General features: G+C 31.4%; 2 protein-coding genes and 1 long non-coding RNA gene across 11 annotated transcripts; 2 read left to right on the top strand and 1 right to left on the bottom strand.

The window, feature by feature from the left end:
* Positions 1–2,271: 2,271 nt before the first annotated feature.
* LOC141452153 (uncharacterized) lies at positions 2,272–7,879 on the top strand. Of its 2 annotated transcripts, XM_074124051.1 has the most exons (4): positions 2,272–3,060; positions 3,208–3,330; positions 7,058–7,195; positions 7,316–7,879. In XM_074124051.1, exons 2-4 carry the CDS (start codon positions 3,319–3,321, stop codon positions 7,391–7,393), a joined length of 228 nt encoding a protein of 75 aa, XP_073980152.1. In that variant the 5' UTR covers positions 2,272–3,060; positions 3,208–3,318; the 3' UTR covers positions 7,394–7,879. The 2 variants fall into 2 exon arrangements, with proteins under 2 accessions (XP_073980152.1, XP_073980151.1); XM_074124050.1 differs by lacking the exon at positions 3,208–3,330 and having other exon boundaries at positions 2,286–3,060.
* LOC141452154 (uncharacterized) lies at positions 4,559–6,918 on the top strand. The gene is made up of 2 exons (XR_012457255.1): positions 4,559–5,776; positions 6,837–6,918. It is a non-coding gene; the product is annotated as an uncharacterized lncRNA (long non-coding RNA).
* Positions 7,225–23,267, bottom strand: LOC141452137 (uncharacterized). Of its 8 annotated transcripts, none has more exons than XM_074124001.1 (16): positions 23,126–23,261; positions 21,297–21,439; positions 20,130–20,303; positions 19,112–19,387; positions 18,050–18,140; positions 16,306–16,466; positions 15,963–16,181; positions 15,373–15,478; positions 14,144–14,314; positions 13,976–14,068; positions 13,719–13,890; positions 13,417–13,644; positions 12,253–12,395; positions 11,928–12,131; positions 9,803–10,117; positions 7,225–8,431 (listed from the first exon to the last, which is right to left on the bottom strand). In XM_074124001.1, exons 1-16 carry the CDS (start codon positions 23,207–23,209, stop codon positions 8,408–8,410), a joined length of 2,604 nt encoding a protein of 867 aa, XP_073980102.1. In that variant the 5' UTR covers positions 23,210–23,261; the 3' UTR covers positions 7,225–8,407. The 8 variants fall into 8 exon arrangements, with proteins under 8 accessions (XP_073980102.1, XP_073980101.1, XP_073980103.1 ...); XM_074124000.1 differs by having other exon boundaries at positions 7,225–7,555; XM_074124002.1 differs by having other exon boundaries at positions 7,225–7,555; positions 9,915–10,117.
* Between the last annotated feature and the right edge of the window lie 36 nt (positions 23,268–23,303).

Below are 23,303 nucleotides of genomic sequence, written 5' to 3'. Positions count from 1 at the left end.
TTAGGCAAATAAAAATGAAAATGAGGCAGCAGAAGGTTTGGAACGATTAAACATAAGAACAAATGTCACGCAATTTATTATATTATTATATCATTAAATGTTAGCTTTCCCAGTTAATAACAAAACTATATTTCTTTAACACACATTGAGTACTATCCCTAATTTCCAATTGCTCTGATAAATATAAAATTAACAACGTAATACAAATATTAACACAAAAATAGGCTAGTCAAATATAAATTAAAGCAATGCAGTTTTGTCATTATCTAGCTTGACCACTAGAAGACTGGAGTTAACTTACTTCAAGAGTATTCAAGGTAGAGAAACGGAAATGGGTAGGAAATTATTCCATAAAAATTCTAACCCTTCAAAATTATAATTACTCATAATATTTATTAACTAAGAATTGAATATCAAGCTTTTAAAATATTATCTTATTGTTTTACAAAAAGAAAAAGCTGTGTGCTTAATCTTAAACTTAGCGCTGGACACTCTTACTCTCATCTTCATTGGCGTAAGCTTGAACGTGTACATGTCAGCTAGAAGGTCAAAGTAAAACTGGGCCAAAATTTAGTATTACCTAACTGGTTTACTTAGTGTAGTATCCCTCCCACTCTATCACCTATTTCACAAACATTAATCGATTGAAAATATTTTTTAGTTAAATATTCGTTTCATTGGAATACAAAAAACATTATAACGCTTTCTTAAGATGATTTGAATTTTTAAAATTTGTTTTTGTCCATTACTCTTATAAAATACGAAGAATTTCAAATAAAATATAATATACAAACACAGAATGATCTAGTGTGCAGGTGGAGTCAGTCGTAGTTACCATGACAACGGAACCGTTAAACGACTCCGGCCCAGCTCTAGCATTTTCATTGGTTAAATCCACTGGAGTTGGTGGAGTCGAATCCGGAGTGATTTAAATCCTTTTGAAACCGGACTCGTTCCATTTTTTCGTTCACTGAATCTAGCCAATAGAAATTGCTGGAGCTGGAACCGGAGTTGTTTAACGGTTCCATTGCTATGGTAACGAGGACTGACTCCACCTGCATACTAGATCATTGTGTTTGTATATTATATTTTATTTGAAATTCTTCGTATTATATAAGAGTAATGGACAAAAACAAATTTTAAAAATTCAAATCATCTTAAGAAAGCGTTATAATGTTTTTTGTATTCAAATAAAACGAATATTTAACTAAAAATTATTTCCAATCGATGAATGTTTGTGAAATTGGTGATAGAGTGGGAGGGATACTGCAGTAAGTAAACCAATTAGGTAATACTAAATTTTGGCTCAGTGTTACTTTGACTGTCTCACGGTCATGTACACGGTTAAACTTACCCAATGAAGATAAGAATAAGAGTGTCCAGCGCTATGTTAAAGATTAAGCACACAGCTTTTTCTTTTCGTAAGATAATAAGATAATATTTTTAAAGCTTGATATACAAGTCCTAGTAAATAAATATTTCTTTATTTATGAGTAATTATCATTTTGCTTGAAGGGTTAGAATTTTTTTTATGGGAATAATTTCCTACCCATTTCCGTTTCTCTACCTTGGATCCTCTTGAAGCACGTTAACTCCAGTCTTCCAGTGGTCAAGCTAGATAATGACTAAACAGCATTGCTTTAATTTTTATAATTGACTAGTCTATTTTTATGTTAATTTTTGTGTTACGTTGTTAATTTTATATTTATCAGTGCAATTGGAAATTAGGGATAGTACTCAATGTGTGTTAAAGAAATATAGTTTTGTTATTAACTGAGAAAGCTAACATTTAATGATATTTTTTAATAAATTGCGTGACATTTTTACTAATGCGTAGGGTAAGTACAGAGACCGGAATCGGTGAACGAGTTGTTGGAATCGATTCCAACCCTGGAACTGATTCAAATCCAACGAGTCCAAAGACGGACTCGTTCTGCCCATCACTATATTACACACAGATGACGGCGTTCTATTCTTCATCAGAGCTACCAACGTTCCAACGTATGAATGTATATACATTCACATTATCTATTCATTGGTTGAGATTAATTATTAATTAATGACATTATTTATGTTCTAGAACAAAAACGCTTCACTGAACTAAGTAAGATTTAAACAATTTTTTTCCCTCAAATTTTATGACAAAATGTTAACCTGCTCAATGTATGTAATATATACGTTATCTATTTAACTTTAGCCTGACCTGTGCTGCTATGCATAATAATGCATCAGTCATCATAAGCCTCTGACAATTCCTACAATTCAATTTTTTTTTTTTTTTGTAAAAATTAAGAACTAAACGAAATTAAATTGGGATGAAATAGAATTATAATATTTAACAGTAATATTCCTCTATGACTCCTAAAAATCGTTGAACAGTAAGCCCCGCCTAAAAACATAAGAAATATACTTTACTTCACATAGTGATAAAAGAGTGCCTCATGAAGTTGCTGATGGTACACTCTTCTGCTCAAGACATCACAATATTGATTTTAACTGAAATTTAAGCCCATTTACGTAAGAAAGAACTGTGTATAGTGTAGGAATGAACCTTAGAGAAGAAGTGCATTCGAATTCGAAACCAACTTTTAAAAAACAGTTTACGAGTTTATGACGACAATAATTAGAAAAACATTATTTAAAAGAAGGAAAGCAGGCATCGGAGGAATTCCGCTGCTTATGCGTCATTATTCTTTGATCTTGATGTAATGCGTCAGTTTTTATACACCCTAAAGGTTTACGGTTGTCGTTTTGCTGACTCCTTGATTTTTACTTTTATCTTGAAAGATTTTGTAATCCTGATCCTAATTAGGAAGTACATACAAACTACATCAGTAAAGAAGTAATTCTATTTGCAGAATATTTTATTAACATCTCTTACAAAAACGCCTGCGCTGATTGGTATTGCTCCTGTTCTAGTTTAGGAATAAGAACAGGTTACATTTTCTTAGTATGGTTACCTTCAATGTACTCTTGTTTATTATTTTTCCACAAATGTATTATTTCCAGAAAACTAGCTTTGTATTTCCTGAATATCCTTATAAAGAAACAAACAAAAATGTAAGTCCTAATTAGAAATTACTATTTTAAAATAGTGTGTTTTGTTATTTAGAAACTAAGGATAAATAATAATTCCAATTGTAGTAATTAGGGAGTCTGAATAATCTAAACTTCTATGATTGATCAAGTAATACTGAATAATTGCAGTATTTTGGGGGCGTTCGCATCTTGAAGACACCAGATTCCGCACCAACCTACCTAAGATAATACTTCTACCGTTTAATATAAGAACTAATTATATCTCTTTGCATATTCAAAATGTATAATTTGGTAAATAATTTTTTATATTTAAATAGGCAAATGTGCACTTCTATAGTAACATACTATATCAACAGAACACCAAAAGCATGGCTAATTTCGCACTTAAAACAAAACAAAACAAAAAAAAGTTATCCGGACTGCATTCTTATGCAAGCACATAGGAAACTAAACAATTAGTCCAGAAGTTTGTAGCCCAAATTGCCAAAATTCAGATTAAAAAAATGAATTCTGATTCGACAGTTTCTTATTTATTTTGAATTTCTGGTGATTAAATGTCCATAAATACGGACTGTGCTATTTCTAATGTAAGCCATCTATTGCACTGTTTAATTTACTCATAACGTACTTATATTTCTAGAATCCCAGTGATTTTATATATATTTTTGTTCTTTATGAAAATTTCCAGAACCATTCTTTCTCACTTTTGCCAACTCTTTTGGTTAAAGATGATATCAGTTGATAACTGTCAAATTGGCTAAGTTTTAAATGTGACCAACTCCTGGTTTTTTCATTTGTGATGGGGACGTGTCCAGTTTCCAAGTCATCTCAGCAATACTGTTTTTTTTTTACTCATTGGTATAATTTGTAAGAGTCTTATTATTGTCGATCTGGGAGTACATTAAAAAAAGGCAAAATAATTTTTACGACTAAAAACTAAGGGAGATAATCCACTATACATTAGATTAGAATTATATCGCTTTCAAGGCAGACTTAAAAAGTTAGTATAATGCAATCATTAAACGTTTAAACCATAATCGTCATTGTACTCTCACTATTAAATATTTCATTCCCTATCAAATGCATGCTGTAAGAAGCTCATTAGCACTTTTTTAAATTGTTAAAATATTTACCCAATTTATTTATTAAATAGATTCAAATTTTTTTACGAAATGTTTCTGCTATATAGCAGAATCAAATTATATACTTTTATGAGGTCTGTATAGTTCAACCAATATGTCATCATTTGGAGTAATTTAGAGTAATGATGAAAGTATCGAATGTTTTTCTGCTCTGACATTTCAGGACTGCACTTTATTTATCACTTTTTCCCCCTGGAACTTACTCTTCCATTACAATCAATGGAAGTATTGCGATGCAATAAGTACGTTTATTTTGGATGTGATAATTATCCTACGAAAGCCGTAAGTCTGTGACGGCTGAATGTTTGTATTGTGCTGTATGATAAAATGTCAATGCAAAAAAAAAAAACTAACAAAAACAACCGAGAGGTCTGTATCATACTTTCATTAAATCTTTTAAAGCATCTAACTTAATAATAAGAGTTTCTAGGCGGATAGATAGATAAAAAAAATGATCGGTCTAATCTGCTTAAGCTTTTTAAAAAATCGGCAGATGTTCTTGTCTTAAAAAGCAATTTCGATCATTGGAGCACTCAGGGGATGGTTAGAGTATTATATTATTTAATTCTGCTACATTACAGTAATATATTGACATATTTGCAATCCCAGAAAACATGAAAAATACAAGATTTCTAATACTATGAAATGTAAACTTCAAGGAAACACTTTTCACTCGTTGGTACAGTACTCCGGTGCAAATGCATATGGAACATTGTAAGAACGACACCTTCCTTTTCAGATCCCATTAGGGGCAGGTACTTGCACTGTAGTCTTTATCGCAAGTAGGAAGTGTAAAATTATTAAGAGTTACTTATTTATTTTAATGCTCTTCCTTCAATGAATATAAGGAACTATCTACCCTGTGAATTTTTGCCATGCTAAAAGCGGAGTTTCAGCTACATTTTATAACGTCAGCGCATTCAAAGAAAGTTCTAATTAAGAATTAAAGCTCTTCAGATGGCTCAGTTTTCATAGACAGCTGTTCGGAGTTCTCCAATGAGGATGAACATCTATCTTTCGTTGATACTAAAGAAGGTACTTGAGTGCTCCTTTTGTCACTTCTGTAATGAGTTGGTTACCTAACCTTTTATAGAAGGTTGCCAAAAGGCTCTTCCGCGACGTTTGTGCGTTATCAGTTCTCTTAAGTATAGAGGCGATTGACGGGTAATGTGTAGTTCTGGTGTGTAAAGAGTCAAATATTTCTGTATAGCGCTAGTGAAATGTTCCTGGTTACTGTTAAATTGTGGAATTTTTAAGAGTACATTTTAGTTTAGTTTTTCATTAAGAGTCGTTCGAAATGAGTTTCTATCAACAGTTTATTAGTGTGTATCATAGAAGAGCTTATTTTAGCTAATGCCAAGGGTTAGGATAACGGTACTATGATCAGAAAACTGTCATGTACTGTTTATATCTGAGTAATAATAGAACAGATCCATAATTCAAGTTAAAGGTCTTTACAAGGAGGGGGGGATAAAAACGAGATGAGGTGTCGTAACTGTTTTGATTGAGGGAAGTAGAAAACAACTCGTATTCATCACTTGGCTGCCCCAAATTGACATTCGCCACTAATCCAAAACGAGGATCGATAGAAGAAAGTATAAGAAATGGTTTTGTTGAATATTGTAATTAGGGAGATAGTAAACTCCTGCAAAAGAATAGAAGTAGAGCTCAGTTAATAAAAAAAAGACCGTAGATTGTTGAAGACAAAGGAAACGGAATTTAGAAATTTTGTAATAAGGTTCATACAAGTACAGTAGCTTCAGCGTTCATCGGGGTGATTTGTCCTGTGTGTTGTGTAACCCTGGATGAAAAAAGTTTTAATCTGTCAGTGTCTCAGTTATAAGAGCGATGTCAATAGGTCTGGCTCGTAGTAATATTTAAAGTTCATGACTGCAATTAGGGGACCATTCCAGAGTTCGATGATGGTGAGAGGTTACTGTCCAACTGCTTTGGCATGGATCTGTGATCCTTATTTAATAAAGTTATCTTTTCCCTCTAGCTACGGTGATGTATGGAGTAGAATTGTGTATTGAATGAAGTTTTATAAAAATTGAGGTGGTCTCTGGACACGCATTAAGATGAACGCTGAAATATTCACGTTTTCTTAGTAAGCAAGAAGAGTAAACGGTTAATAAGAACTTAGAAATTAGAAGGATTACAGTCGCTAAGCTTTTAGCTTTATAGTGGCTAGACATCAGGTTTCTGGGAGGTGTCCATTAATAATTGGATGTCGAAATATAGGTGTGTTTTGAGGTTCATGTATGGGAGAATGGGATATCTTTATCTTGGCATAGATATGCTGGCATAAATTTTTTGACATCTTTCAGGGGAGAATTCGGAAGGATGTTTGTCGTAATTTATTGACGTTGTAGAATCATTGTCCATGGAACTCCTAATAGCGTGTGTCACTAGTATTAGGCAATGCAAAAATAAACTACTAAATAAATTATATATATATGGTAACTGCTATATACCATATTTACAAAATATATTATTTTAGTAAATGTACCGCCGAAAAATAAAAAATTATTTACACTAAATTCACTAACCTGATTAAATTTATTAACTTTGCGTTACGCAATGCATTAATAGTTTTTAGGTCTTTAAAAGATAGCACGCATATTAGTTTATAACTACATATTTCACATTGTTTAGAAAAGAAACATTTCCCGGACATGAATGTACAAAATATTTTAGACAGAAACAAAGCGCTTAGGGTACGCTTCAATTAAGAAAATTTTAATTTTAAATAACTCAAGAACATCGCAACTTTTCTTTGCAAGAGAGTCAGCTGACCTAGAAAGTAATTTCAAAGAAATCTCATAATTTCAAAGAAGTTGTGAATAACAAAAGCTTTATTTTGTTTGTAATCATAGGAAATGGCATTTCGAGAATATGAAGCAGTTTGTGAACAAAATCCTGCTTGTTCACTTAAAAAATCTTTGGCAAGAGTAAAATGCATTAGAGAATGTATTTCGCCAGTCTGCTATCAGCAAATTTACTATCATGATCAGGTAAACTAACTTTACTTTTGTGAATAGTATCTTCTTAAATAATCATTTATTAAATTACAGATTTTCATGTAAATTCATTTTAATAAATATCTTCTATTTTTCATGTTCATTTTGATGGAGCTTGAAGATGGAGAAATAGATGTTCGTCTGAATTCGTTTAAAGGTTGTTTCGCTATGAAAGGTGGACGTCAGAGGTAGCGAAGGTAGCCAATTATTTTGTAATTAATATCTTCTGAGCCATTCCAGTATTATCTCAATTAATTGTGATTTTAAGTATTAGTAAAATTACAGTCTACGGTTAATCAATTTTTCTTTGAGTGAACTAGTTAGATAACTAGGGATTGCTCCAATTTTGAGCACCTAGAAAACAGAAATTAAAATAATTAATAATGGAACACATTAGTAAAAAGAGGAGGACTATAAAGTTTGATCAAGAAAGCAAATTTCATTTTTATCTAATGCTATTTTATCTTAAAGGACTTTCAGTTCTTAAGTAAGAAAGCTAGTTTACAAAAATCTAAGTGTAAAATGATTTTATTTTCATTTTTATATTAAATCATGAGTGGTTGTATCGCTAAGTATAATGTTTTTTCTAATATCTTTTAGTAGTAAATATCTTTTTTTAAGGTTCTGTTTTGTTTTAATATTTCAATTGTAAAACAATAAAGAAGTCTTTAGTGCTAATTATTTTTTATATTGTTTTATATGTGGTATAATGTTCTGGCTTGCGTGGTTCACTGAGCTGTGATAACACGTGGGGTTTGTGGGCGCTACTCCCTAAGTACACTCCTTGCGTGCTCCGGAATCGTCTAAACCAGTGTTTCCCAACCTTTTTTGTGTCATGCCCCACCTTAACCTTTATAAAATTTTTATGCCCCCCTATGTAACATATATAATTTTTAACATTAAAAAATTGATTCGTTCACTTAAGAAACATAAATGATAGGTTCTAGGAAGAAATCACTCTGAAATTGTTAACAAAACACAGTAAGTAAAATTTCAAAACATATAATGAAAAACTGAAATTCAAATTCCAAATAATTTTAATACAGATTTTTCTATATTAATTTATTATTTTAATTTAGTGAGATCCTTGCGCTTGATGCTTGCTGCCCAGAGATTTTATATAAGGTTCCAATTTGGTTAGCTGCAGTCTCAAGTCTCCACGTTGTGTTATATCCAGCCGATTCCTTTTTTTTACCAGTAAATCATTTACAGCACTAAATCCACCTTCAGCTAAAAATGAAGATGGAAACGGTAGCAATAGTTTGCTTGCACATTTGGTTGAATTTAGGTATTTGATTTCTGTTTCCTCACAAAGCCATGCCCACCATTCCTTTCCTTTCGCTCCTTTTATATTAAATAAAGTTTTAACTGACTCATCATTTTGCAATTCTGCGAGTTCTTCTTGATACTGCATATTTGATATGCAGCGATGGGCCAATTAAGTGCCAACAACTGCGCTGTTTAGCGAGTTTTTAAAATGTCCGGGGTTCCCTGCGGCAGACTGCACGCTCCGCGGTGAACCCCGGACGAAGTTTACTTGACGACGCCAATCACCCAGTTGATATTTTGGTCTCATCAAACGGAATTATACCTAATAATTATTTACCGCAATTATTTAAGAATTTGCTTTTTTTGTTAAATTTGGCACCGATATCTAGCATTGCATTTAAATGGCCCGGAGCGAAAGGGTTAAAGTCGTGTCGAGTCCATTTTCGAATTTCTCCCCTTAACTATCAAATTGCCCCCCTGGGGGGCGTGGGCCCCACGTTGGGAAACACCGGTCTAAACTATCAAACTTGGCAGGCTCAATGGGCGGGCGAATTGTTAAGATGTCGGATGAGGAAGTGCTTAAAAGTCTCATGGAGGAGGAAGTACACCAGGTTAGGCGAGTAGGCATACCCAAATTAAGATAGGGTTTAGAAGCCAGAAAACTGATACACGTAAGAAACTGGCAAGTCGCTGCAACAAATAGAGAAGACTGGCCAAGTTTCAGTAATGGGCTGTAGTGCCGATTATGATGATGACGATTTTTTATGTATCTGCGTATTATAAACATTTTTATTTTGTTTAATTTGTAAATAATCAATATGTGACTATTGACTTTCCTCTCATACTAGTTTAACCTATTTTATTTCTGCTCACACACTCTTTCAAATTAAAGTTCCTTTCTTTGATTTTATCTATATCACTGGCCGTTTCGCCCATCCATTTCATTCCTATCAGAGGTAAATTAATCAGTTAGGGGTAGAAATTTCAACTTCACTTACGTTACGGTTTCGCACTACACTTGCTGACTCTGATAGATAAAAGTCCAATACCGTCAGAAATACAACAAACTTGTGTACTACTAAGATTAAAATCAAAGATATTATTAAAAGAAGCTAATCCAGAAGATTGCGGACCTAACCTCCATATTATTATATAGCATTTAACTGCCAGAAAACCAATTTTATTCTTAGGGAAATAATATTTTGGTGTTACGCATAGTAGAACCGATTCTAGTTTTTTTTTCTTTTTTTTTTGTAATTATGAAGGTAAGTACGAGCTGTTAAATATACAGTCAAATTACTATTAAATATACATAAATAAATACTAGCGTACCTGTAAAAGTATACTTCTTATCTTAGGGTCATTCAGATTGTTTAATTGAGTAAGCAATTTATTTGACAGTTTGGAAAGTGATTTCTGGGCACTTGAAAAATTAAGTGCTCGCCTGTTAGTTGAAGGTTGTGATGAAATCCATACTGGAAGAAATGATAACATTTTCACCCAAGCTTTACTTCCAGGAGTGCAAGTAAGAAATAGCTTTTGAGTGTAAGGTAATGTTGCAAGGTGAGATTGTAATTTCATCTGTTTACTTAATGTTAACAAATATTGTAAACATTCCCAGCACCATACACAAACCTCATCATTTGCCTAAAAAAAGAGGAACAAAAATGTTTCTTCATATTCCAAAAATAAATATTATGTTGAAAAAAATAAATAATAATGCATTTAAATGTTTATTAGATCGCTTTTTTAGAAATATAATAATTATTCTATATATCTTAAAAATTCATCTCATAATTCAGGGACATTTTTTAGAGATGACACTTTTTTTTACTATTAATGATTTATAACCCCTTAATTTAATCAGTCTCCAATTTTAGTGTGCATTTCTATTAGGGATTTCTCAATAAAAAAATAATATTGCCATAAAAAATGTGGAAAACCAACAAAATTATTAGGCTCATAATAAAATCATTATTCTTAGAGAAATGATCCATTCTAAAATTACTGAGATAAAATGTAAATATCTAACTGAACATATTTTAATGCAAACTATTCCTACTCTAAATTTAATTAAACGTAAACTTAATATTCCTGTATAACTATTTCAGATGGAAAAACGAATGTACTTCTTGCACAACTAAAACCTAATAACAAACAAAAATAAATCCAAACATCTGTTCTTTTTGCTTTTAGGGTGTACATATTACAAAATAATACCATCTATTTGAAGAGGACTAGGATCGGTTGCTTGGGCGGAGCACGATTGAAAATTTGAAAGAATTGCTTACAGATTACCATAGTAGAAGATTCAGTTTAGCCAGGAATGAATCAAGATAAATTTATAAATTAACCATAATTAATAAAAATAATATAATTAATTTCTAACTGCCTTTAGCTTATTAATTTGTAAAAAGAGATTTTCAGTTAAATGCCATAGACACCCTTTGGAGATTAGATATTTTAGAAAGACTTAAATAAATTAAGGAACGTAATAAATTTACATTCTAAGTATTCCTTACCTTTCTGCTTCTATTTCTAGTGGATAAGTTCCAACTATGAAAAAAATTGTCATCGACTTTTCAACTATCATATAACTTTAATATCTTTTTGTAACATTTTTGGGAAATCAGCCATTAGGCATTGAATGAAGTTTGAGCAATCATCTTACTAAATATTAAGAAATTCCTAATTTTAAAATAATTCTTCCTGTCTCTAAACGGACTCAGAAGTTGATCAAGGAAGATGTAGAAGATTTAAAAAAAAAATTTCAACTTAAGAAAAACCTTGGCTCCCTAGGTTAATATTCTTAACAAGTCTATTAAACAGGGAATCTTGGATTAAACCAAAATTGGGACTGTATGGTGATATGTAGAACCAACGAGTCAGAATCTTATATTTTTTGAGGTAAAATTGTAAAATTTTTCCTCAGATCATCTATTGTATTAATACATCTATATATTGAAACTGCCTTGTAAACTCTAATAATCATGTATATGTTTAAGATCCAAGAAATGATTTTAGTGTAAATTTAATTAAATTTCAGGGAAGGGATTAGCTATGAGGTTAGCATACTGGACTCCCACGCGGAGGTCCCGGGTTCGAATCCAGCAGCTGACCCTTAGATTTTTTCTTCCTAAGAGCTTCTTACAGCTCACTGTCCGGTGATGGACAGTGTTGTCTGTAACGAGAGAACACTGTCCGGAGGCCAGTAGTGCACTGGGAAAAGCTCCGGGCGCTAATGACCTCAGCTGTTGATGCGCAAAAAAAAAAAATTCATCTCTTGCTCTGCTATACAGATGCTAATTTCATTAATTTTGGGACAAAAGGTGGGCCCAGGTAGGCCCGAAATGTATTGATAAAATAAAGGATTTTAGAGATTGAAATTGGCTTAAATTATAGCAAAACAGTAAAGTGAAAAACAGTAAAAGATGTTATTTGAGCTTACTTAATATACCTGAGCACAAATCATATGAATGTGGATGTAGAGAGATCTTAACTCTATTGTTGTTGGAGATGATATTCGTATAAATAAAGGCATTTTGGAAATAAATCCTTTTAGAAACAAAGCTAGTAATCTAAGACCTGCTGACATAATCTTTGGGTCTCCAAAAATCATTTCAATAAATTTTTCAGTTGGTAGCTGTACTGTTTTTACACTCTGTAACAGTGAAATAGACCTTAAAAAGTAAATAAGAGCTTTGTAAGACTTGGCTTTAATTATGATTTTGTTTAACAGTATTATCTGAATGCCACAGGGTGCCAAAATTCTCATAATTTACCTGAACGATATATTCTAATTGATACTGTAACATGTGCCCCAAAAGTACCATAACTGATGTACAAAGGTTTTTATCGTTGGTCAAAGAATAGCAGCTTTCTAGTGTGGTGAGAAATTTATCATGGTTCAAAAAAGTCAGTATAACTGCAAAATATTAATGGTAAGTAATTAAGGTTTTATTTTGCTAAAAGGTTTCTTACTTAGTCTGAGTACAATCATAATCAGAAGCCAACATAAAAGTGACAATTCAAGGAAGTTTTACTAATGACAGTGGCCTCATTACTGGTATCTCTTATTAATGTTGTTTTTGTCCACAATTATGAACCATAAAGTGGTTCAATAATTTTTAGGGATAGTTTCAAGATCAGACTATGTTTGCTTTAGGATTTGGCAATAAACAATCAAATTATCTGTTATTAGGCAATGTGACTAAGAATTCTTTTTATTTTTTAAAAGCCCGCCTGAAAGAAATGGAATTTACTTTTTCTTTTTTTTTTACTTTTAATAAAAAAAAACGTTAGAATATCAGATGGCCTAAGAACCTACAGGAACAAAAAAGTACTTACAAAATGGACGCCTACGGAAAAAAATAATTTTTAACTAATTTAAATATTATTTTCTTTGTTGTGAGAATAAATATTGCGTTTTTAACCATAGGTATACAGAACGCGTCCGACAAGTTGGTAGGGCCACAACCGAGTTTTTCAACGATTTTTTACGTTTGATTTTGTGCCGACGATTTACCAAGTTTCATCGTTTGTGCCGCTAAATTACGGAAGTTATTAACAGCAGTATATGTATAGAATAGCAGGAGTTAGTGTAGTGATAATGAAGTGGGTATTTGTAAGAATCCAGTTCGTATCCAGCATGCAATTAAAAAATTTATATATTATTTCCTAGAAAAATTGATAATTTTAAGGTATGTGCATTCTACGACACTTAATTTGGTCGTTAAACCCCGACTGAAAAATAGGCAATTACTCCACTCTAATTTATATTCAGAATTTGTTTAAAGATATTTATTACAAGAATGTCTTTACTCTGCTTTTAGCATATGTTGAACATAATCGCTAACGCTGGTATAAGGAAAATCAATAAATATAGAATACATATTAAATAATATTAAATAATATGATACAAAATTGAAAAGATAATATCATTTCACCTCTTTTATCATTTTTAATTTCAGCTTGTTCCATTATGACGATGGCAAACAGAAAACTACGATTTAATGTGTCACAAGCTATTTTGCTCATACCATTATTTATCACTTTTTTGTAATAGTTTGCAATAATAGTGGGAAGCAAGTAAGATATCCTCAGTAAAACAGTCATTTCAATATTTTTTGATATTGATTCAGAACAAATAGTTAAAAGTGTGCTTATATTTTCCACTGAAATAAACATTTAAGCAAATAAAATCAAATTCGTAATATGAATTTTAACGATAAATTATAAATATAATTACGAGTATTGTTTGTTGCTGAGGAACAAAGTTTTGTTAATATATGTGGCAAAATAACCCAAGCTTCTTCAGAAAATTTTTCAACGAACACAGTTTCATCCTTAGATAAAAGTAGCAGCAGCAATGACAGTACATTTTCTGCAATAGTCCCAGTTGCCGAAGTAGCAACAATTTCCTGAAAAACAAAATCAATAGATAATCATTTAAAGGGATTAACTAACCTTCTCTTCCCCCTAAAAATTCGTCTGGGTATAAAATACCAAAAACAAGGTGCAAGCTTCTTTGCTCGCCATTAAACAGCACAGAATTTCATTTTGTGAAGCCTTATCATTATTTTCAAGCCATAAAATCATCTGAAAAAATTATACAGATTAAATGGAAACAAGTTATTATTTAAACACAAAATAAAATTTAATTTTTAAACTTACTATATTTTTTCTAAATTCTTTATTAACAAAAGAATTAGAAAATGTCCAATATAAAATTGCTGGATGATGAGTATAAACTTTTCGAATATTACATCGATGAAGAAAAAGTAATATTTTTTTAAAAGTTTTCTGAATATAATTCATTTTGCCCTGCCCATTCAAGAATGCCACCTAAAACAAATAGTTTTAATGAAATCCATCCAAGCTGAGATTAAAATCGTTCTCACATTTTGGCAATTGGAAAAAATAATTTTGAAAAAAAAAATAACACTAATATACAGAGAATTCGCTGACAATGTTTGATTCTAAAATATGAATTACACAACGAATTTTGCATAGAAAACTCTAATTCGAAACTTTCTGTGATAGCAGTTCCTAGCGAGCAGTAAATATAACGGTCCAAACCTTACTAAATTTCTCGCTTTGTAAGATTCTTCCAACTATTATAGCACTGTTTCCGTTAAAAAGAAGATCTGTAAAAAACCTGGGTAGGTTTTATGAGATTCAACTTCGGCACACAGGAGTACAAAGTCGTCTAGGTTTAATGTATTGGGGCTTCTTTTTTATAATTTAGAATATTTTGTTCCGATCAAAATTCAATTTACAACCGAATTAAACGGGAGAGCTGGATCTTCCTTGATTTATAACATCGCGAAATGTAATGGGCTTCTTTGATTTCCCCTCTGAAGCTTCTGGAATCAAAGCTTCTAGCCCTAGCTTTAGATGTCTTCCCAGAGATAAGAGTGTTCAATGAGACGAGAAAGAGGAAATGAAGGATACTTGTAACTATTCACTGCCCATTTTCATTTTGCGGTTATGTCTGCCTCAATTCTTTAAAGGTTCATTAATATAGATCAATGCTCCCTTAGGTCCTTATCTCTTCTTTAGAGGTTGCCTCTGAAAGTCTGTTCTTGCTTCTTTGTAGGTCAAATTTCTCAAATCCGTGATAGCTTCATTTATTTAATTATTTTTTAAAATTTTGTTCCGATCTAAAATCAACATTCGTGAGAGAGGTGTAGATTACCTCTAAAAATATGTTGTTCCGGGACCTTACACTAAAAAATGTAGACTAGTCACAAAAAATATTTGTCTTATGAGGCCTCACAGTACTTTTGATAGAAACTAGGTTTCTAAACGTTGACACAAAGCAATACTCGCGTTTCCAGCGATAATCATAAACCTTAAGACATGTAGCTATTTGATAATCTTGCAGGTATCGCTATACTTACTGAAAATTCAAACCATACTGCTTTCAGAATTGGTTCAGAAGGAATTTCTTCCCAATTTAAAATGAAATCACTAAGATCTCTTAAATATGTCTCCTCAAAATCAAATCTGTAAGGATTAAATGAAAAAACTAAACATTATAATAGTCAATTGAATAAAAATGAAAATTCCAATAATTATAATTTTAAAAATAGAATACATATTATTTAATTCAGAAATATTCATTATTCGAACGAAGACGCAGAGAAATTAGCCATTTGTTTCTAATTTTCAGAATGAATGCAATTTCCGAAACGTTTACACAATGCAAATCATGTCTCTCTGTACATTTAGCTTTATACTTAAGCTTTTGAGCAAATGCCAGCAACGCGGAAATTTATCAATTATAAAGTCATAACTTACATCACAATGTCTGGGAATTTCGGACTAAGTGCCTAAACAATGAAGTCATGCTAAATTTAAAAACTAAATTGCATTGTATGTAATATTTTTACGATAAGTTAGGGTAACATCTATATTTAATGATATGCTTTCAATATGAACGATCATTAGTTAAGAGAAAATATTTACTTCAAATAAATAAATTTATTACCTTTTACATTCTAACAATTTAAAATAATTGAAGATAATAATTACAGTTACTTCACACTGATCTTTGCCTTTAAGTGAAATAAATGCTTCTTTGCAGGTTAATTTTAAAAGTCCATGTATCAAAAGGCTCTTCCAGTTTTCTTTTCCCAATAGATTTTCACTTAGGCATACCAGTATTTCAAATATCAGAGATCGAACTAACAGAAATTGATGTTTTTCTCTGAAAAAAATAAAACAATTGTGCTATTTTCTTTTTTTAAATAACTATTTATCGTTTTACGTTTGAAGAAGCTAGTACAAATTATAAAAGAACGGTTTAGAAGTAATGACCATAATTTCCTTACTTGTAAGAGCTGTCTAAAGTTTCTAGAAGGGTTAGAAATCCAACATTCATTAAATAAATTGTGAAAGTTAATTTCGTCTTATTAGTTTGAATATAGTAAAAGCTAAGAATTGATCTCATAATTATAAATGTACCTTCATTTAAGTTTCTGATATTACTATCCTGCAATAATTTTCAATCTTTTAGAATTTATATATTTATTTTTGGATAATTCATGCCATTCATCAAATTCGCCTGATTTCATTAATTTGTTAAAAAAATGTCTTGGTTGGAACTCCAAAAATTTTGTACTCTGCTCCAGAATATTATATTCTTTATTTTAACTCTTAAAGAAAATTGCTGTTTATAAGTTCTATTATCTCTATTGAGCTCAGAATTCAGATAATTTACTCAAACTTAACTGTAAATACGATTAAATAATTACGACGCAACAAATTTATTATAAAATAAAATCTGAAGTTCGTTTTTAGTTTTCACACAGTTTATGTCCATATTTTAGTTTATTTAAAGAATGTGACACATAATTATTAACGTAAATATAAAAACAATCTCCTATTTTTTAGGCAGGTCTTAACGTCCAGATATCAACTGTCGTGGGGGCGGAAGCACATTCTTCACTATCAACATTTTTTCCAACAAAAAAAAAAGAAGCTATACGCAGGATTCGAACTAGTAATTTCCCATTTATAACTCCCACATCATAACTACTCAACACCCAAACAAAAATGCCTTTTTTCTCAATGTTTTGTGAAATTGATACCCATGCGCATCGATAGTTTTGTTAAAGTCAGCATAAGCACAAGATTTCTGGAGAAATGCTTTCTTTAATTCAATGTACAAAAATAATGGGAAAGAACATAATCTATTCCTAATTAAAAAAAAAAAAGAAGATTAAAGCAACAAATTTATTATAAAATAAAATCTGAAGTTTGTTTTTAGTTTTCGCACTCAAGTTTATGTCAATATTTTATTTTATTTAAATAAAATTTCAATATTTTGACGGACCTTGGACATTTTGAAAAGTATTATGGTACAGGAATTAACAAAACTGTTTATCAAAATTATATTTGTACTTGCTCTTACTATCATAAGAATAAGGTAGTAAATGATCATCCAAGTATTCAATATTGAAATTTTATTGTAAATACGTGCTTTGAGGTTCTCGGATAACGAAAAATTGGTTTTTACGAATTGGTTCATCTGCCTCGTTTGGACAGTATGTTATGAAATTGGTCACTATAACTTTAAATCTCAAAATCTTACAAGTTCACATTTACTCCATGATGGAGTAGTGAATAACCTTTTGAATAAAATCAGCCAATATAAAGTGCCATATTATTGGATGACTTCTAGGCTATCCTTAATGTGGATGGGCTATCCTCAAAAGACATGCCAGTGTAAAGTATGGACTTATTTGTTATTAAATATTATTGAGAATTAAATAAGTTATACAAATTCCCAATCATAAGAAATTTGCTGACCAGAAGTGGTATTCAATGATTAGTGATTTCTAGTTTATTGCAATGGTTTTTGAAAATGGTATTTTTAAAGTGAACATGTATTTATCTGTGACATTTAGGTCACCTACTTTTTAGTACAAATTATAAGTATCAAGAAAATTTTATTACGGAAACCGCGGTAAGAGAAAGTTATGTTAGTGTTCACAACATATTTTTTATTATAAAGTAAAAAACATCTATTTTTAAAGGTATTCATTTTGATAAATTTCTACTTTAAATTGTTACCATCAAAAACGGTACAATAATATTCTCCAAAACATTCTTAATGCCCGTAATTAAACACTGGTTTGTGCTGTTGTCGCATTGGTGAATAAACCTGTAAAATAATAAAAATATTACTAAATAAAATACAATTAGGGGCTTCAATGTTTCATAAATAAAGAGCACGATTAGGTTTGGTACAATCTGGTATTTCAATTTAGGCTTCTTTAAGGTATATTGCTTTGATTTCCACACCGCACAAGCAAGTTAAAAGAGAGAGCAAAGTTTATCTTTCATATGTTTAGTACGCGTTACTTAATTTTGTAAGGGACGTTAATTCTCAGTAATTAATCCTACACAGAGATCCAGGTTTGAATCAAGATGTCAACTCTAATATATTTTCTTCCAGCAGCCTCTTTTAGTTTACTGCCCATCGATAGACTGAGTTTTCTGTGATGGGAGAACAGTGAGAGGCCGGCAGTGCACTGAAAAAGGCTACAGGTGTCAATGACCTCAGATGTTGTACGTTAATTGGAAGAAAAAAAAAATTATTTTGTTCGACTGGCCCATGAAGAGCTTTAAGATGACGTGCTTCAAGTTCATCCAATATTTTTTACAAATGATACTGAAATATTTGGTTTGAGACTTACAATTCTTCTTTTCCTTTTTCTCTGGGCAAAGACAGCAATGCGATGTGCTACTGTTTGAGCCCATTATCACAATTACGCGTAATAATTGTTATGAGAACAATGACTTTGGTTCAAATGAAGGAAAATGAATTCCACAAATTGATTACTTTTCCAATATAAACTAAAGTTTTGTTTTTTTTGCAGACTTTTCCGTTTTGTAAGGTTTGATAAAATAAATGCGCCTTTTAGATTTGCACTGGACGCACGCTTGCCTGAATCAAGGTACTTTCTCAACAACTAGTAGAATCCTAAAATCTCGTTTTAATCTCGCTGCTGGTAAGAGGAAATATTGCAAACTTATCGAATCTTCCATATAGCAATTTCCTCGGAATTTTACATATATTTCGGCCATTTCTAGGTAAAATAAACATTTTTAATAAACCATTAAAAAACTTACTTTAATGACAAAGTTATTATTTCGGCAAGTTTGATTATTCTATTAAGCATGTGTTCATTACAACACAAAAGCAAGATTGTTTCGGGCACAACAGTTTCGAATAAATGTTTATAATCAGTTATGTCACCAGATGATTCCATCAATATTAGAAGCATGTCTGTTGCAGTGTTTAAAGAAGGTAAATCATTTTCATTTTCCAAGATCGCTTTATGAATAACACTGATCAACTGAGCAATGTCGCAAAATGTTGATAATTTCAGTTTTTTTTCCAACAATCTTAAAAAAATTAGTGAAAAAATTAGTAAATTTTATAAAAGCACTTAAAGAAAAACAGTTCCATCGTAATTGAGAACCTTGTAGGAACTGAGAAGGGCAAGTGTTAAAAAAAAATCCTGATTCTGAGCCACATTATACATTTTTACAAGGTTTCAAGAAAAGAAGTAATTTCTTTTATTGGTTTTTTGTCTGATTTCGTTTTAGCCAATTCTGGTTTTTGCAACCTGCTAAAACGAACATATTGACCCATAATTCTATTGTTGGTTTTATCCTTTCAACATCAGTATGGGAAAAATAAGACCGTCCTATCTTTTCAAATTTAACATGATCTTTATTAGTCGGAATCACTTCGTTAAGTAAAAATTAAGAACTAAAAAGTCGGACATTTATAAGGGGATGTTTTTTTTTCCAAAAAGTGAAATCTTTTCACTAGTCCGGTTCGAATTCTCGTTGTGGCATGGATGATTCGTGTTTATGTAAAAATTATAAAATTAATCCTCTTAACGAGTATATTCCGGTATGTAGTCAACTTTCCTATAGCTACATCACGTTAAATGAAAAAAAATAAAATAAAATAAAAAGACTGATAGTTTCCTTAATTCCTATCAAACTCTGCAGCGTATGGATAAAGAGAAAAAGCGATGGCGCGCCTTCAAAAACAGAATGAAATTTCAATTAGGATTAGAACTGTTACATTTAAATATAATAAACAATAAACAAACTATTAAATAAATTATCATACCTGGATGAAATGGATGACAAAATAGTAAATCCTTTTGAAGTAATAAAAGTATCTTCACGCTTTAGAGAAATGTGTAAAATTCTCAATAATGCTTCATAAACACAAATTCCATGATGATGTGGTTTAAAAAAATAATTTGAATTCATCAATAGCTCAAGACAATCAAATACTCCTCTAAAATCAGATTTTATTAGAACTAGGTGAAATAAGTTGTATTAGTACGTTGATATTCTACGCAAAACCCTAATTTTTTTTCTCTCTCTCAAAATGAGACAAATCTGCCTTAATTTGAAATTAAGCAAATGAAATACATTCATAAAAGTTTTTTTCTAGTAACTGTATTTATTTTTCTAACAAAATAAATTCTTATATTTATATAAATAGTCAACATTGGCTTACCATATATTTATCTAAAACCTATATTCATCATTTTCAGATTTTAAGGATTCTAAAAAAAAGGGAAATTTATACATTCTTGAACAGAACTGGAGTATAGTAGCCTTTTTTAAATTATTTGCTAATACAAAATTAGCGAATTGTATCAAAGAGAATACAATCAAAAATAACATCGTCAATTAACCTATGAAAAGAGAGGAATCAAGCAGCGCTGGCACACTCTAGAAGTGTTGAAGGAGCGTCAAGAGTAGTGGCCAAAGGATCATCCCAGCTTTAGGCGGCGCGGCGAAAATGTGGGTGAGTTGCAGTAGAGAGGTAGTGTTGTAGGATTGAAAGGAAGTATGCTGTAGAAATTTAAGATGAGGGTACATACTAAGCATATTTCAATGGCAATATTAAGATCAAATAAAGAAAGCATTTCGACTTAAGAAGGACATTTATGTTTCGACAGAGAATTTTGAATTGGATAGTTTGCTATAAAGTTAAGATAGGTTTTAGTAATGTTTTGTTCAAAATTAGATTTTACTGTATGGGCAGTTTTGATTTAGGTGCTGATAGGCATCCTAGATGTCGCGTCTTATAATGGATAGTACCTTGTGGTACTTCTGTGGAAATAAGTAAAAGTAGGAAATAAACGGAACAGGTACTTTTAACCACTTAATGGGGTAAAGTACATGAAAAATGTGGAAAATAACTAAGAAAAGGAATCAAATATTTATTAATAGAGCTTTGTCTTCTTAGTTGATATGTTAAAACTTTTTTTTAACTAACAGAATTACAATTGTGTTCACTGTCGAGAGAGATTCACATAATATTTCTATAAAATCTGCCTGTATCAACAGATCACAGATTAGTGGTCCATTTTCATCCCAGTTGAACTTTATTAATGATACAGTATCACGAACGCCTTCAAGCTGCAAAAATATTTGACTTTGAAATAATTGTTATTGTGAAGAAAATTCGAAATGATTTTTTTTAATCCAAGTCAGTTATTGTAATAATTTATGAGTAGATGAAGAATATTATTTAAGTAACGACAATTTAAAGTCAATTTATTTCCTACCGTTGACCTAAGCGAAATAAGAACAACTTTGTTTTTTTATTAGGTGATAAGATTTCCTGTTTAGTTTGTACTATAACCAGTTGATATTAGGGGTTGCTTGTACCCCGAGGTGTGGCTTATTTTTGAAGTGATTATTTCTATTACCATGTCAACCGCCACATTTATACAAATACATATAAAACATTTTTGATTGGCTTTGTTTAAATTCGTATTTCGTATGGCGAATTAAGTAACCTCAGCTACACAAAGTTACTTCCATATTTATAATATAAATACGGTGTGGGGGGGGAGCTCCGCCATTCCCACAGCCCACTCTTACTCGCCTTCCTTTCGGTTTTTACACTTAAAGAACTAACCACACTAAATTCTATCGTATATTGCTATGTGTAACGCAAAACTTGAGTTGAGTCACATAATTTACAACAAAGCAAACCTAAAATAACTTATCTCACTTATCCCTTCTTACGGTTCGTACAGTTTCACAACTCTCTCCAGATATGCTTCCATAAGGTCGTCACAGGAAGAATAATTACTATGCCACATATAATCCATTAAGTACGAGTCAACCTGACCACAGTGAGGGTCTTCTTGGCAGCAGCCATTTTATGTGCACACCTCTGTCAGGGTCTTTAAAATGTAGGGAATGATTGATTGGCATATGTTTGAATCCTTCATATTCCAAAAAGTCATATCCCGGCAGTCTTATTGATATTTATTAAGGTTCCTGTAACCCTACTTTCAACAACCCTGAAAAAACATTTATTCGACCCCCTCTCAACACAACCAAACACCCATCTACCATTCACAAATTTTTCTGTATTATATTCCCTTTTGCCAAACTTGCTCACATCAGTTTCCACAATCTTTCCAACACCACCAAGCATACTAGTATTACTAATTTTAATATCCATGTACACCTCTCTATACAAACTCCGCCCAAACCTTAATTCATTACTCACATCACTCTTCAAACGCTTCCTCACAAAAAGCTCAGTCATCAACAACTCATAAATCATACTGATTTTGCTCCTTCCAAACCATGAACACTTCCGCGAACTTCTAGCATCATGAGAGGGCCGAATAAACTTTGCACCTCCATTCATACTTATCAACCACAGTTTCCTTTTATCACACTTTATATACCTACTACTAATTAAACCCATATCCACGCAAAATCTCACAACTTTCATCCGCCCTTCTGCACTGATGCCACATTCATGTTTCAATCCAAATAAAAACTGTAAATTGATGGCTTCATCGTAAATAAAGTTACACAAAATGGGTAGCAAAACTAATACAAACTGGCGGAAGATGCCCACATGTAATTAACAATTCGAATAACTGTAATTACTCATATGATGCTTGGAAGAAAAACTTCGCTAAAAACAAATGACAACGTCGACATGGTAATAGAAAAAATCACTTTTAAAATATACCAATACCTCGGGGTGAATATTCGGTAGATCAACCATTTAGTTAATCAAATCTTTTTAGTTTCTTCCGTAAAAATAAATAGTATTCTCTGCTTTATACGAACCTGTTTCGAAATATCTCTGCTAATTAATAGCAATTTAATTTTATTAAACTTATCACTATCTGATATAGATAACCTGCAATTCATTTTAAGGTGAAAAATAACTTTAAAAATATGTTCTTGGTTTCCTGTTTCGAATTGAAAGAGATACAACACCAATGTTGGTTCACAACGGTCAAGT

Source organism: Rhodnius prolixus, unplaced genomic scaffold (assembly GCF_049639745.1).
Source record: "Rhodnius prolixus isolate KJV_2025 unplaced genomic scaffold, Rpr scaffold_3, whole genome shotgun sequence".
Taxonomy (NCBI): Eukaryota; Metazoa; Arthropoda; class Insecta; order Hemiptera; family Reduviidae; genus Rhodnius; species Rhodnius prolixus.
Note: the sequence above shows the minus strand (reverse complement) of the source record. Positions and strands in the feature narration are given on the sequence as shown.

Excerpts from the sequence above, each read along its gene's own strand:
- LOC141452137 (XM_074124000.1), bottom strand. The coding sequence starts at position 23,209 with ATGAATTGCAGGTTATCTATATCAGATAGTGATAAGTTTAATAAAATT. Across the intron at positions 16,467-18,049 it reads TTATTGTACCGTTTTTGATG|GATAGTAATATCAGAAACTT; the intron begins GTAACAATTTAA and ends AAATTATTGCAG. Across the intron at positions 14,069-14,143 it reads AAGAATTTAGAAAAAATATA|ATGATTTTATGGCTTGAAAA; the intron begins GTAAGTTTAAAA and ends TAATTTTTTCAG.
- LOC141452153 (XM_074124050.1), top strand. The coding sequence starts at position 2,953 with ATGGTTACCTTCAATGTACTCTTGTTTATTATTTTTCCACAAATGTAT. Across the intron at positions 3,061-7,057 it reads ATAAAGAAACAAACAAAAAT|GAAATGGCATTTCGAGAATA; the intron begins GTAAGTCCTAAT and ends TTGTAATCATAG. Across the intron at positions 7,196-7,315 it reads AAATTTACTATCATGATCAG|CTTGAAGATGGAGAAATAGA; the intron begins GTAAACTAACTT and ends ATTTTGATGGAG.